The sequence below is a fragment of the Tursiops truncatus genome, chromosome 19, assembly GCF_011762595.2.
Source record: "Tursiops truncatus isolate mTurTru1 chromosome 19, mTurTru1.mat.Y, whole genome shotgun sequence".
In the NCBI taxonomy this organism is placed as follows: domain Eukaryota; kingdom Metazoa; phylum Chordata; class Mammalia; order Artiodactyla; family Delphinidae; genus Tursiops; species Tursiops truncatus.
In genome coordinates, this window is record NC_047052.1 from 51,293,030 (window position 1) to 51,306,943 (window position 13,914).

At 45.9% G+C, this 13,914-nt stretch overlaps 2 protein-coding genes across 11 annotated transcripts in view; one reads left to right on the forward strand and one right to left on the reverse strand.

Moving 5' to 3' along the window:
* TRPM4 (transient receptor potential cation channel subfamily M member 4) overlaps nt 1–13,914 on the forward strand; it is a 33,434-nt gene that overhangs the window by 18,168 nt on the left and 1,352 nt on the right. For 4 of the 7 annotated variants that reach the window (XM_033846115.2, XM_033846116.2, XM_033846117.2 and 1 more), the window contains 8 exons: nt 146–291; nt 1,379–1,491; nt 1,851–1,928; nt 4,046–4,471; nt 9,270–9,402; nt 9,582–9,756; nt 9,986–10,163; nt 13,565–13,758. In XM_033846115.2, coding sequence (XP_033702006.1) covers nt 146–291; nt 1,379–1,491; nt 1,851–1,928; nt 4,046–4,471; nt 9,270–9,402; nt 9,582–9,756; nt 9,986–10,163; nt 13,565–13,758 — 1,443 coding nt within the window. Of the gene's footprint in view, nt 1–145; nt 292–1,378; nt 1,492–1,850; nt 1,929–4,045; nt 4,472–9,269; nt 9,403–9,581; nt 9,757–9,945; nt 10,164–13,564; nt 13,763–13,914 lie in introns of those variants that run through there. The other 3 variants (XR_004523509.2, XR_004523510.2, XM_033846118.2) reach the window with 2 other exon arrangements.
* The window catches only part of TEAD2 (TEA domain transcription factor 2), a 45,310-nt gene continuing 41,791 nt past the window's right edge, over nt 10,396–13,914 (reverse strand). For all 4 annotated transcript variants that reach the window (XM_073796134.1, XM_073796136.1, XM_073796135.1 and 1 more), the window contains one exon: nt 10,396–13,806. The gene's annotated coding sequence lies outside the window, so the exon portion shown is untranslated. The remainder of the gene's footprint in view (nt 13,807–13,914) is intronic.

Below are 13,914 nucleotides of genomic sequence, written 5' to 3' on the forward strand. Positions count from 1 at the left end.
ACAGGGAGCTGCCATGAAGGGGGTTGTAAAACTACCCATTCCTCCTCTCGTCACTCTGCCTCTTCCCCTTCAATCGCCTCATCTCTTCCCTCACACCATCTTCCTACTACTTTTCCTCCCTCTCACGTAAATGTCCCGCACCCAGACCTCTTTGGAAAATGCTACCGCAGCAGCGAGGAACGGGCTGCTCACCTGCTCCTCTGGCGCTGCCCACTCTGGGGGGATGCCACCTGCCTCCACCTTGCCATGCAGGCTGATGCCCGTGCCTTCTTTGCCCAGGATGGGGTACAGGTGAGCATCTGAGACACCAACACCCCAAACAGTTCTCAGCCGGACTGTGGGACGTCTGGAGGATAAGCCCCCTGCCACGGTGGGCAATCTGGGGTCTTGACCAGCCTCTCCACCTGGAGACAACCCCTCTCCAGAAAGTCCCAGCCTTCTCCTGGAAGGGTTGCTCTTCCCAAAAGAAGCCTCACACCCTGCCACAGGAAAGCCAACCCTCCTAAAAAGTTCTATTCCAGGGAATCCCCCTGGCAGTCCAGTGCTTAGGACGTGGTGCTTTCACTTCCGTGGCCCAGGTTCAATCCCTGGTTAGGGAACTAAAAAAAGTTATATTCCGGACAGAGGAGTACCCGGGACTTTAGTAAGAAGTCTCACCTCTCACACAAGAAGTCCTTCCCATTTCCTTAAGAGGGGTCCACTGCCAGGCTTCAACAATTAAAAGGGTGTCACTGGACAATTACTTAGTGTTTTGGACATAGACGAACTCTGGTTTAGGAAATCCTACCCTTCCTTTGGGAAGACCTGTGTGCCCCCATAGTCGCTCCCATCCTGCTAATCCTGACATTCTGAAAACACTCTCGGTCTCCTTAATCTAAATCTGACAGGGGCAAAGAGAGTCCCATCCTCAGTACAAGAAGTTTTGCCTACCCAGCAGGAAGTCCCATTTCACTTCTTGGAATGATCTGTTGGCACCTCAAATACTTTCCCAGAGTCCTTTGCTTTGAATGGTGGTGAAACTCATGGATTGCAGCTTTTGCCTCTTCTGTAACCTCCCTGTGCTCCATCCATCTGTGAAAAAGGAGAAAATATTAGTACCTGTCCTCCTGGAGGTGTGGAGGGTTAAGTGAGCTAATCTATGTAAAATGCTCAGCCCAGTATCTGGTATATCATGTTAACAAATGTGGGCTGTTTAACGCTATTACAATCTGGGACAGGTGTTCCTTGCCTTCGACTCCTTTCCCCCCACCCCCAGTGGTTATGGCCCTCACAGTGAGCATTTGCCCTGTGCTCTGGAGTGTGGCTTGATCCTTGTCTGGGGTCTTTGGGAGAGGGCTGTGGGGAGATTCAGCCTCCTAATCCTCCCCACATCCCACAGTCTCTGCTGACACAGAAGTGGTGGGGGGAGATGGACAGCACCACACCCATCTGGGCCCTGGTTCTCGCCTTCTTTTGCCCCCCACTCATCTACACCAACCTCATCACCTTCAGGTCAGTCCCCTGGGGTTAGATGGGCAGGAGGAGGGGGGAGGGGAGATCAGTCTCTACTTCCTGCTGAATTCTGGCTGCCTTTCTACTTGGTCTGTCCAGTGCTTCCCCCACCCTTGTTCATTCTCTTTCCCTCCCCCAGACTGGGAGCATGCTGTGGGAAGCAAGCTTTTGGGGTGGGTCTCTGCAGTATCTCTAGTGGCAATTCCTCTGTCCTCTGGCCATGGCTCTGGGGGGAAGGTCACTTTGGGATGATACCTCTCATTCCCTGCAGTGTCTCTGGGTGACTGAGTTTGGCTTGGAGAATTCCTCTCCCACCTGCCCTCCCCTTATTTCTCACTCTGTGTGTCCCTCCATGCCAGGAAGCCAGATGAGGAGCCCATGCAGAAGGACCTGGCATTTGACATGGACAGGGACATCAGTGGGGAAGGGCCTGGCGAGTGAGTGAAGCACCAGCACTGTGTGGGGGTAGGGGGCACCCTAGGCAGCTCCAGGAGCACCAGGTAATGGGAGCAAGACCAGAGGGGAGAAGTGGGGCTTCGGGAGATGGTGGTTTCATGAAGCCACTGAAAATACTGAGGAAGTTTCCCAAATGCCAGGCTCAAGGCTTGGTTCAACTTTGGTTCTGCCACCAAGGAGTTCCTCACTGAAAATCAGTTTGCTTCATGATACATGTATTTCTGTCTTGATAAAGCAAGTGGAATCGGGTGGTTTTGGTTCATTTAGGGATCTTTTGCCAATTTTTTTTTTCTGACTCCAGGGCCTTTGCTCTTAATCTCTGTGCTGTGGTACCCATGAAGGTGTTGGCAAAATCAGTCCTAAGCAAATGAAATTGAATATTTATCGATCTTCTGTTAATTCTGCAGAGCAGAGGTGCTGGGGGACTTGGCTCTGAGTCAAGCAGAGCGGGGTTCAAATCCCGACTTTGCCTTTGTAAGTGGCTTCACCCCTGAGCCTCAGCTTTCTTTGCTATAAAGAGAAGGTTGTACGTGTGTTAGTCAGGTTAGGTTGAGTAATGCTGCAATGACAAAGTATTCCGAACTCTCAGTGGGCTGGCAACAGTGAGGATTTAATTGTCATTCACGCTCCATTTTTGGGTTGTCTGTGGCTCTGCTCCACGTGGTCTCCACTTCGGGATAAGCAAACACCTCCTAGCTGAGATGTTGCTGGTCTCATGGTAGAGGGAAAAGAGACATGGCAAACCAGGTTCTGGACCTTAAAGCCTCCACTTGGAAGTGACACGTGTCACTTTTGCCCACATTTCATTGGCAAAAACTAGTCATATGATAATTCCTTAGCTCTTAATTCTCCCACTGGGAGGGAACCAAAATATTTGGTCCACAGTAATACAATATACCACAATGCCTGATGGAACAGTTGGGAGGATTCATGGAGATAATGTGTATTAAATGTGCATATTGTAGTGCCTGGCACAAAGTAAGTGCTCAGTTAATGGGGACTAGCATTACTACTGCTATTATTGATACACTTGTTTTGTTGAATGGTGTGTGTGTGTGTGTGTGTGTGTGTGTGTGTGTAGGTATAAGGGTCTAAATCTATGGTAATAGAGAAACAGAGGAAGAGGCCCCATCTTTGCACCCTCCATCTCTACTTTAATCATCTGAATGGGAACAGGGAGGAACCTCAGCCCCAATATTCCAGAAGAAAAAGTGTTTCTGGTAACTGTTAGAAACATCATCAGACTGCCAGAAGTCTATAAAACCTACCACCTGCTGTGAAACAAGTCAAATTTAAATGTATTACGTATATACAAATTTTTGTGAGACAGTGCACAAAGAATACAAAATATTTGTCAAGGTAGAAGAGAATACTAAGAAAAAAATTTGGACCACTGAAAAAAATTAGACAGAGGCTCCCAATGTCATTTTTCTGTTTCTGATTTGAGGTCAGAATTAAGAGTTAGGATGAAACTGGGACAGAGGATCAAAACTCAGGTGAGAAGGGTCAGAGATATGAGTGGACCTAGAAGCTTAGAATTCAGATATGGCTGTACAGTCAGAGATCAGATATAGGGAAGGAAGAGTTATCTGAGAAAACTGTGCTGGATAATCTGATATCAGAATTTATGGGTTAGAAGTTAATATTCAGGGATGGGGTTGTCAAACCTGGTGAACCAAGGCCATGAAAGTGAAGGGGTGAGAGGTCATATTTGAGGGCCAGAGGTCAGATAGATGGTCCAAGGTCAGACAGAGAGTCAGAGGTTGTGAAGGTGAAAGAAGAGGGACTTGGAGACAAAAGCCAGACAAGAGTCAGAGGCCAGCCCAGAGGCCAGAGGTCAGAAAGGTGGAAAAAGTCAGAGGTGCAGGCTCAGCAGTCTTGATGGTAGATTTCAGAGGTCAGAAATTAGATACAGGGGTCAAAAGTCAAGGTGATGGCGGACATCAGACTTAGTTTCAGGTCAGGCAGGGTCAGAAGTCGTGAAGGTGGGGAATGTCTGGAAAGGAGGATGAGGAGGATATGAAAGTTTAGAGGTCCTGATAATGGTGACAGTCAGGTGCAGAAGTCAGATTGAGCCCTTCTCCCTTCTCTCCCCCAGGCCCACAGACCCTAATGAGAAGATGCCCTTGAGGGTGTTGAGGCCGCCCAGCCGCAGGAGCTGCTGTGGGGGGTGCCGCCTGCGCCGCTGGCCCCAGTTCTGGGGAGCACCGGTGACTTCCTTCATGGGCAACGTGGTCAGCTACCTCCTCTTCCTGCTGCTCTTCACCCACGTGCTGCTCATTGACTTCCAGCCCGAGAAACCCAGCGCTCTGGAGCTACTGCTCTACTTCTGGGCCTTCACCCTGCTCTGTGAGGAGTTACGCCAGGGGCTGGGTGACAGCTTGGGCAGCCTGGCCATGGGGGCCCCCAGGACAGACTCCCACCAGGCCCCACTGCGCCGCCGCCTGCACCTCTACCTCTCAGACGCCTGGAACCAGTGCGACATGGTGGCCCTGACCTGCTTCCTCATGGGCGTGGGCTGCCGGTGAGTGCCCTGTGACCCTACACTCCCGGCCCATGGCGGCCTCTGACCCTTCCTTCCTGGGGGTGGGGGCGTGGGAGTGGGGATGGGGGTGAGGGGTGGGGTTGGGGGTCTCAACTGTTGGCTTCCCTGCGGCAGGCAGAGGCTAAATCCAACTCCACTTACTCTTTTCTTTTTTTCATTGAAGTATAGTTGATGTACAATATTATATAAGTTGCAGGTATACATATAGTGATTCACAATTTTAAAATAACTCTGCTTATTCTTTTTTTAAAATAATTAATTAATTTGGCTGCATTGGGTCTTCGTTGCAGTGCGCGGGCTTCTCATTGCGGCGGCCTCTCTTGTTGCGGAGCATGGGCTCTAGGCGCGCAGACTTCAGTAGTTGTGGCTCGCGGACTCTGGAGCTCAGGCTCAGTAGTCGAGGCGCACTGGCTTACTTGCTCTGCGGCATGTGGGATCTTCCAGGACCAGGGCTTGAATCCGTGTCCCCTGCATTGGCAGGCGGATTCTTAACCACTCCGCCACCAGGGAAACCCCTGCTTATTCGTAAAAAAAAAAAAAAAAAAATCCCATCTTGATTGAAAGTACTGCCTAAAGATGTTCTGTAAGCCGTTTGCTCACATGTGGATATCGGGCTTTAGGGCTGATAGGATAAAATGAGAACCCCACTGATCTTCATTCTAGATCTGGACTTTACAGGATGTTTCTCTAGTCCTCAACATGGTCCTGTAGCTGCACCCCTGCCCTGGACCCCAGAAATCAGGCCACACACCGAGTACCACCCTCACCTCCTCCCTCCTCTTCCTCTATAGCCCTGGGTCCCAGGCCCTGTCCTCCTGGCACTTGACTTTCTGTCTCATCCCCCTGTTTACTTCCATGCCTGCCTCTCCCACTTGGACCCTTGCCCCAGCCTCTCTTCCCTCCAGTCCATCCCCCACAGGGCCCGCAAGGGTGTTTCTACACCCAGAGCTGGCCTGTCTCGCCCTGCTTCTTGGGGCTCGCCAGCGCCCGTGGACAGCCCCTGCCCTTCTCTGCCAGGGCTGCCTCCCTGATTTCTTTCTCTTTTCTTCATTTACACTCTGGCTTGTCTGAGAGCCACTTGCAGTTCCTTCTTCACAAGGCCAGTGGCTTTTACCGTGATCCTTGGTATTTTGAATCTGCGTAATTATAAAATTGCAGTTAGAATTTTACCAGTACTGACGGATTCTTACCAAGAAACTATTTTCTAGTTACTTTAAACTGCCTTGATTGATTTTACATTGCAGGACAGTGAAAGTACCTTCAATTATTTTCTTTTTCAGTTTCTGAAATTATTTCAACTTGATTAATTATTGTTTGGGTTAAGTTTTACAACAAATATTTGGTTCAACATTTGTGTTTTTGTCCTATCAAATTTTGCCAAAATCTAGGGTCTGTGTTTGTGAATTTTACTTTGTGGCTTTTATTTCTTGCGTGTCTGGTTTTCCTGGGTCAAATTTCATAATTTTAAATTTCATCAGGGAGGCCTCAATGCTTTGTCAACTTTTTACTCCGTAAAAATCTTGACTGTTTCTGCTTATTTCTTAGCTAATTTACAAAAAACTTAACTGTGAGGAATTACCCTCAAATATTTTCTGTTGCGCAGACTGGGCTATATAATGTTAGTTCATTTCTTCCATAGTTTCTAGATTGTATTGTGTGGTGCCAGAGAGAGGGCAAAGGGCAAATCAAAATGTCCTTGGGAATAAATTGTGTTGTCTTTGGGTCTTGGTACATGCTGTTCCCCCTTCCTGAAACACTTTTCCCTCCTCTCCTTGGCCAAGCCAACTCCTACACTTCCTCTCAGCCTCAGCTTTGCTGTCTCTGCCTCTGGAGGTCTTCCTTTCTCCTACCCAGACTCTGGGTCTCTTGTGTTCCTCTAACATCCTGAGAGTCCCCCCAATAGTGCTTTGACCATGACTTTTGCTGTCGCTCTCCTCACACAAGATTATAAACTCCTCAAGCCACATCTATCTTGTCTCCCAGCAACTTAAAACATCTTTGAATATAGTCTATGCTCAAAGAAATGCAGAAGTGTGTCCTTATTGAACAAGATTATATTCAAATGAAGAAGAGCATAGAACAGAAACAGATTATCTTCCTCAGCCATTTCAAGCTTCCTCCTTTTCTCAGCAGTTACCTCCATCAACAGTTTGGTGCACATCCTGCCTGTTCTTTTTCTATGCATTTACCTACTTCTTTTATACACAGATATTATACACAGATGATACTATATTTTATTATTCTTTTGCAACCTCTTCTTTTCCTCTGTAATATGTCCTGACATTCTTTCCATGTCGGTATTTGCAAATATTCCTTATTCTTTAAAAATGTTGCATCAGATTCCTGAAGAAGGGTTTTAGTCTTCGCTGGCTAAAGCAGACAAGACAGACTTCTTCTTGCCAGATTTAATAAATGAATGAATTCCTTTCATGAGGCAGTGGGACAAAAATTCTGAACTTCAAGAGATAGAATTAGGCCCAAAATTTCTCTACAAAGCTTCTTTCATTTTCTACTTGAGATAACATGAAGTTATAATCAGATATTAGCTGCTCTGGGTCCAGTACTCTGATGGTGAGTTGTTTTTTTGTTTTTTGTTTTTAAATAAAGTCCTACCTGTTAGGACACCACTGCTTTTGAACAGAGCAGACAAAGAACTTTGTGGTCACAACCTAGTGACTGTTTACAGGGGATGAAGTGTCCTGACATCCCCTCTTATAATCTGGATGGTTGACAGCAATGACCCCCTACTCTTTTCTCAGTTGACACACTTAGAGGTATGCTTCCTCTATGCCTTGTTAAAAATGGCACAAAGTAATTCGACATGAATAATTTATTAAAACAGCAAGACAAGAAAGTTTTGTACAACACTGTGCTTCTGTTTATTCCTTGTATTTTGTATAAAGTATCTTCTGAGAGGAAAGGGCTAGGACCATGTGCTACCACCCTTTAGGAATACCAGTGGTGTTTTAGACATTTTTGTCAAGCTCATCGTTTTTTAGGTGGGGGAAGAATTATTGGACAGGAAAAAAAAATTCCAAAAAATCTCATTTTACACAGGAGAAATTTCCTGTGTTCTCCAGAATTGAATGGATGAATCGTTTTATTTTGCCGATCCCTTCCGGATGGACATTTCAGTTGTTTCTAATTTTTTATGATTCCAAAGTAATAATACATCTGAGATGTACACTTTGTGGGTCAAAGGGTATGTGTATTCTTGATGTGGAAGGCTTTCCTTGTAAAATAGATTCTTCCGGTTACACATCCACCATCTGGGTAAGACACTGCCCCCTTGAGGACATGCTTGATGATACCTGATATTTTCAATCTTTAAAATTTTGTAGCTCTCAATTTAACCTTTACATGTTTTGACAATCTGATGGGAAAAATGACCTCTCCTTGTTTTAATTTATGCATCCCTGACTCCTAGTTGGGTAAGTTGGGCATCTTTCATAGCTAAATGGCACATGTACTCTGTCAACTGTCTTTTCATACCCTTCACCCCAGTTTTTAATTTATTGTGTTCACCGATCTCTTGCATGTATATATTTTTTGGTAGGTGTTCTCCTTATACTCTGGATCCCAATCCTTGGTGGTTTTGTTCTAAGTATCTTCTTACAGTTTGCAGCTTGTCTTTTCACTTTTGTATGTTCTTTAAACATTCTTTTATTCTTTAACTTTTCATTTCGAAAAACCCCTAGACATAAAAAAATTTTGCAAAAACAGCACAGAGAATTCCCATACACCATTCATCCAGATCCCCCAAATGTTAACATCTTATATTATCAGAACCAGGAAATTTTATTTAAATTTCATCAGTTGTCCACTGATGTTCTTTTTCTGGATCAGGAGCCAATCCAGGATTCCATGTTGCCTTTAGTTGTCATGTCTCCTTAATTGTCTCTAATCTGGGACAGTTTTTCAGTCCATCTTTGGCTTTTATGATCTTAACACTTTTGAAGAGTCCAGACCAGTTATTTTGTAGAATTTGCCTCTGTTTACGTTTGTCTGGTATTCCCTCCTGATCAAATTTACGCTATGTATTTTTAGCAGAAAATTTTGTCTTTCTCTGTCCATCATATTTATGTTATCTTTTAATACACATGAGTTTTATATTTTAAAGTAAATATTCAGTCTTTTCCTTTATTATGATTTTGTGCCTTGTATATAAGACTCTTTTTCTTATATAACATTTATCTTATGTCAAGCTTATGAAGAAATTCTATATTTTCTTACTAAGATTTTGATGTTTTGCCTTTTACTCTAGGTTTTTAATCCCTTCAGAGTTAAAGTACATGATGCAAAATAGAGATATAATTTTTATTTTCCCCATAGGGATTGCTGATGTTATTCACCATTTGACTTTCCTCTGTGAATTGTGTGTTGTTATCCTTTATCCGATTTCCTGTTAGGTCGTTTGTCTTCTGCTTATTGGTTTGCTGGAACTCTCTATATTTTGCCTTGTATAGGTTGGACAAATATCCCTGCAGTTTTCACAACTTGTTTGTTACAGGGACCTCCCAGCTTTTTGCTAAGGCCGTTGTTCATGCAGCCATTATTTAATGGGTACCAGCGCCCTGCGTAGCCCAGCTTGGCACTGTCACGGGTGCCAAATTTTAAATCTGAGTAAACCCCGGGTGAATCGGGGTAGGGGGGTGGTCCCAGGTCTGGCCCTGGGGAGGCCACATCCTCACCTTCAGCCTGGTGTTGGGAAGACTCAGGGTTTTGCTTTACACCGTGTAACCCTTGAGTGACCCCTGCCGCGTCTGCCATACCCCAGGCTGACCGCAGGACTGTATGACCTGGGACGTACTGTCCTCTGCCTCGACTTCATGATCTTCACGCTGAGGCTGCTGCACATCTTCACAGTCAACAAACATCTGGGGCCCAAGATCGTCATCGTGAACAAGATGGTGAGGGGTGGGGTAGGACTGGTGTGGGCGGGGCCAGAGGAGGAAAGGGGCGGAGCCAGAGAAGGTGTCGTGGAGTCTGGAACGCAATGCCAGGGAAGGAGGCAGGGCTTTGGATGCAGGGGCGGGGCCAGAGTAGGGAAGGGCAGGGCCCAGACTGGTCTCATCTTCCTCTTCTGTAGATGAAGGATGTGTTCTTCTTCCTCTTCTTCCTTGGCGTGTGGCTGGTTGCCTATGGGGTGGCCACGGAGGGGCTCCTTAGGCCCCAGGACCGTAACCTCTCGAATATCCTGCGCCGGGTCTTCTACCGGCCCTACCTGCAGATCTTTGGGCAGATCCCCCAGGAGGACATAGACGGTAAGGAGGGCATAGGCGGTAAGGAGGGATGAGAGGGCCTGACACCCTCCCTCTGAGTCCCCTCTCTCTCTCCTCTATCTCTGGGTCTCTGACCCCTCCTCCTTCTCTTTGCGTCTCTGTTCTCCCCTCTTTCTGGGATTCTGTCTCTCTCTGCTCTCCCATGCCCGTCTGGATTTCTGTCTTCCTTAGGTCTCTGTCTCTCTGGCTCCATCTCTATCTCCCTTCACAGCGAGCCTCATGAAGCCCGACAACTGTTCATCGGAGAAGGGCATATGGGCGCGCCCCTCAGGGACCCAGGCAGGCTCCTGCGTCTCGATTTATGCCAACTGGCTGGTGGTGGTCCTCCTCATCATCTTCCTGCTCGTGGCCAACATCCTGCTGGTCAATTTGCTCATCGCGATGTTCAGGTGAGTCCCCACTGCTCTCTGATGATCTGACCTCATCTGGGTGACCTCACCCAGCATGACCCTTGACCCCAGCGTGATTCTTGATCCCAGCTTGACCCTTGACCCCAGTCTAAGCAATTCTAGTTTTAGTCTCTGACTCTGATTTAAATCTAATGCTGGCTTGTCCCCAAACCCAGTCAGAGTCTGCTCCTGACCTGGACTTTGGAATCTGATCTGCTCTCTGAGCCCAGGCTGAAGATTTAAAAATTTTTTATTGTGGCAAAATATATATAACAAAATTTGCCATCATCACCATTTTTAAGTGTACAATGCAGTGACATTAATTACATTTATAATGTTGTACAACCATCACCACTATCTATTTCCAAAACATTTTCATCACTCCAAACAGAAAGTGTGTACGCATTCAGCAAGGGTTAACTCCTCATTTTCCCCTCCCCTGCCCAGTTCCTGGTAACCTTTAATTTACTCTCTGTGTCTATGAATCTGCCTCTTGGAGGTGATTCATGTAAGTGACATCATACAATATTTGTCCTTTTGTGTCCGGCATAATGTTTTCATTGTGCAATCATGTTGTAGCACGTGCCACCACTCCATCCCTTTTTATGGCTGAATAATACTGATGTATTGATATAAGACATTTTGTTGATCCATTCATCTGATGATGGAAACTTGGGTTGGTTCCATCTTTTGGCTATTGTGGATAATGCTGCAATGAACACTGCTGTTCACAATTGCTGTTTGAGTCTCTGTTTTTTATTTCTTTTGGGTATATTTCTAGAATAGAATGCTGGGTCATATGGTAATTCTGTTTAGCCTTTCTGCATCCTTACTAACAGTTGTTATTTTCCTTATTAAGAGGTTCTAGCCATCCTAGCGGGCATGAACTGGTTATTTCATTGTGGTTTTGATTTGTATTTTCCTAATGACTGGTGACATTGAGCATCTTTCCATGGGCTTATTGCCCATTTGCACATCTTTAAAGAAATGTCTGTTCAAATCCTTTGCCCATTTTTTAAAATAAATTTATTTATTTATTTTTATTTTTGGCTGTGTTGGGTCTTCGTTGCTGCGCAGAGGCTTTCTCTAGTTGCAGTGAGCGGGGGCTACTCTTCGTTGCGGTGCGCGGGCTCCTCATTGCAGTGGCTTCTCTTGTTGCGGAGCACGGGCTCTAGGCGTGCGGGCTTCAGTAGTTGCAACACGCGGGCTCTAGAGCACAAGCTCAGTAGTTATGGCGCACAGGCTTAGTTGCTCCGCGGCATGTGTGATCTTCCTGGACCAGGGCTCGAACCCGTGTCCCCTGCATTGGCAGGCGGATTCTTAACCACTGCGCCACCAGGGAAGCCCCCTTTGCCCGTTTTTTAAATTGAGTTGTTTGTATTTTAGTGTTTGAGTTGTAGCAGTTCTTTATTCTGGATATTAAACTCCTATCACATATATAATTTGCAAATATTTTCTCCCATTCTGTTGGTTGTCTTTTCCTTTTCTTGATAATATCCTTTGATTCTTAAGTTTATTTATTTATTTGTCTGTGCCACACAGCTTGCGGGATCTTAGCTCCCTGACCAGGGATCGAACCGTCATCCCCTGCATTGCAAGGTGGATTCTTAACCACTGGACCACCAGGGAAGTCCCTGGGATTTTCTATTTCTATATGTAGGCTATATCATCTGTCAATGGAGACAGTTTTACTTCTTCCTTTCCAATTTGGATGCCTTTTAGTTCTTTATCTTGCTTGCTGTGGCTAGACCTTCCAGTATAATGAATAGAAGTGGTGAAATTGGGCATTTTTAAAAAATATTTATTTTCTTTATTTTTGGGGCTGCATCGGGTCTTAGTTGCGGTATGCGGGCTCTTTGTTGTGGCGCGCGGGTTTTTCTCTCTCTAGTTGTGGTGCGCAGGTTCCAGAGCATGTGGGCTCTGTAGTTTGCGGCACTAGGGATCTCTCGATGAGGTGCAGGAGCTCAGTAGTTGTGGTGTGCGGGCTTAGTTGCTCTGCGGCATGTGGGATCTTAGTTCCCCAACCAGGGATCGAACCCACGTCCCCTGCATTGGAAGGCAGATTCTTTACCACTGGGCAACCAGGGAAGTCCCAAAAGTGGGCATCCTTGTCTTGTTCTTGATCTTTGGGGAAAGTTTTCAGTCTTTTTTCATTGAGTATGATGTTAGCTGTGGGTTTTTCATAAGTACCTTTTATCATGTTGAAGAAGTTTCCTTCTATTTCTACTTTTCTGAGTTTTTGTTTTGTTTTTGTTTGAACCATGAAAGGGTGTTGGATTTTGTCAAATGCCTTTTCTGTGTCTCCATGTCAATTGAGATGATCACGTGGTTTTTCCTTTGTTCTATTAAGGTGGTATATTACATTGATTGATTTTTGTATGTTGAACTACTCTTGCATTCCTTGCATATATCCCACTTATAATCTTTTCAATATGCTGTTGCATTAGGTTTCTAGTATTTTGTTGAGGATTTTTGCATGTATATTCATGAAGGATATTGGTCTGTAGTTTTCTCGTGATATCTTTATCTGACTTTGATATCATCATGGTAATGCTGGCCTCATAGAATGAATTGGGAAGTGTTCTCTCCTCTTCAATTTTTTGGAAGAATTTGAGAAGGATTGGTGTTAAATCTTTTTTAAATGTGTGGTAGAATTCACCAGTCAAACCATCTGGTCCTGGGCTTTTTTGTTGGGACATTTTAAATTAGTGATTCAATCTCTTTACTTGTTATAGGTCTTTTGAGATTGTCCTGTTTCTTCTTGAATCAGTTTAGGTAATTTGTGTGTTTCTAGTAATTTGTCCATTTCATCTAGGTTATCTAATTTGTTGGTGTACAATTATTAATAGCATTCTCTTATAATCCTTTTTATTTCTATACGGTTGATAGTAATGTCCCCATTTTCATTTCCTATTTTATTATTTGTGTCCAGGCTTTTTTTTTTTTTTTTTTTTTGCGGTATGCGGGCCTCTCACTGTTGTGGCCTCTCCTGTTGCGGAGCACAGGCTCCGGACGTGCAGGCTCAGCGGCCATGGCTCACGGGCCCAGCCGCTCCGCGGCATGTGGGATCTTCCCGGGCCGGGGCACGAACCCGTGTCCCCTGCATCGGCAGGCGGATTCTCAACCACTGCGCCACCAGGGAAGCCCCAGGCTGACTTTTGAACCTGACTCCAATCTCTACTTAATTCATGATAGCTTTCCCAACTTGACCTATGACATCTGACCCTGGACACTCCTAACCCAGCTATTAATTGCGTCCTGTAATAACCTCCAACTTTATTGATCTTGACATCTGCCTGCTGCCTTGGGCTTCAAACAGATATTGCGTGACAGCTAATCTTCATCCTCTCTTCCTGAAGGGGCGTTGACCTCCAGTGACCCTTGATCTCTGGTCCCCACAGCTATACCTTCGGCAAAGTACAGGCCAACAGCGACCTCTACTGGAAGGCGCAGCGCTACAGCCTCATCCGGGAATTTCACTCTCGGCCCGCACTGGCCCCGCCTCTCATCGTCATCTCGCACGTGTGCTTACTCATCCGTCGATTGCGCAGGCTCCGGGCCAGCTTGCCACCTTCCGCAGCCATCGAGCATTTTCGTGAGACCCCCGGCTTGGCCCAAAAGAGAGAAACCTAGGGGGCGGAACCTGGAGAGAAAGAAGAGCATGTATAGGCTGGATAGGAGGACGCCCAGGAGCACTAGTGGGCAGGGCTTAGTCTGTCAGGGAGCTGGGCGTGGGATATTAGTGGGAGGC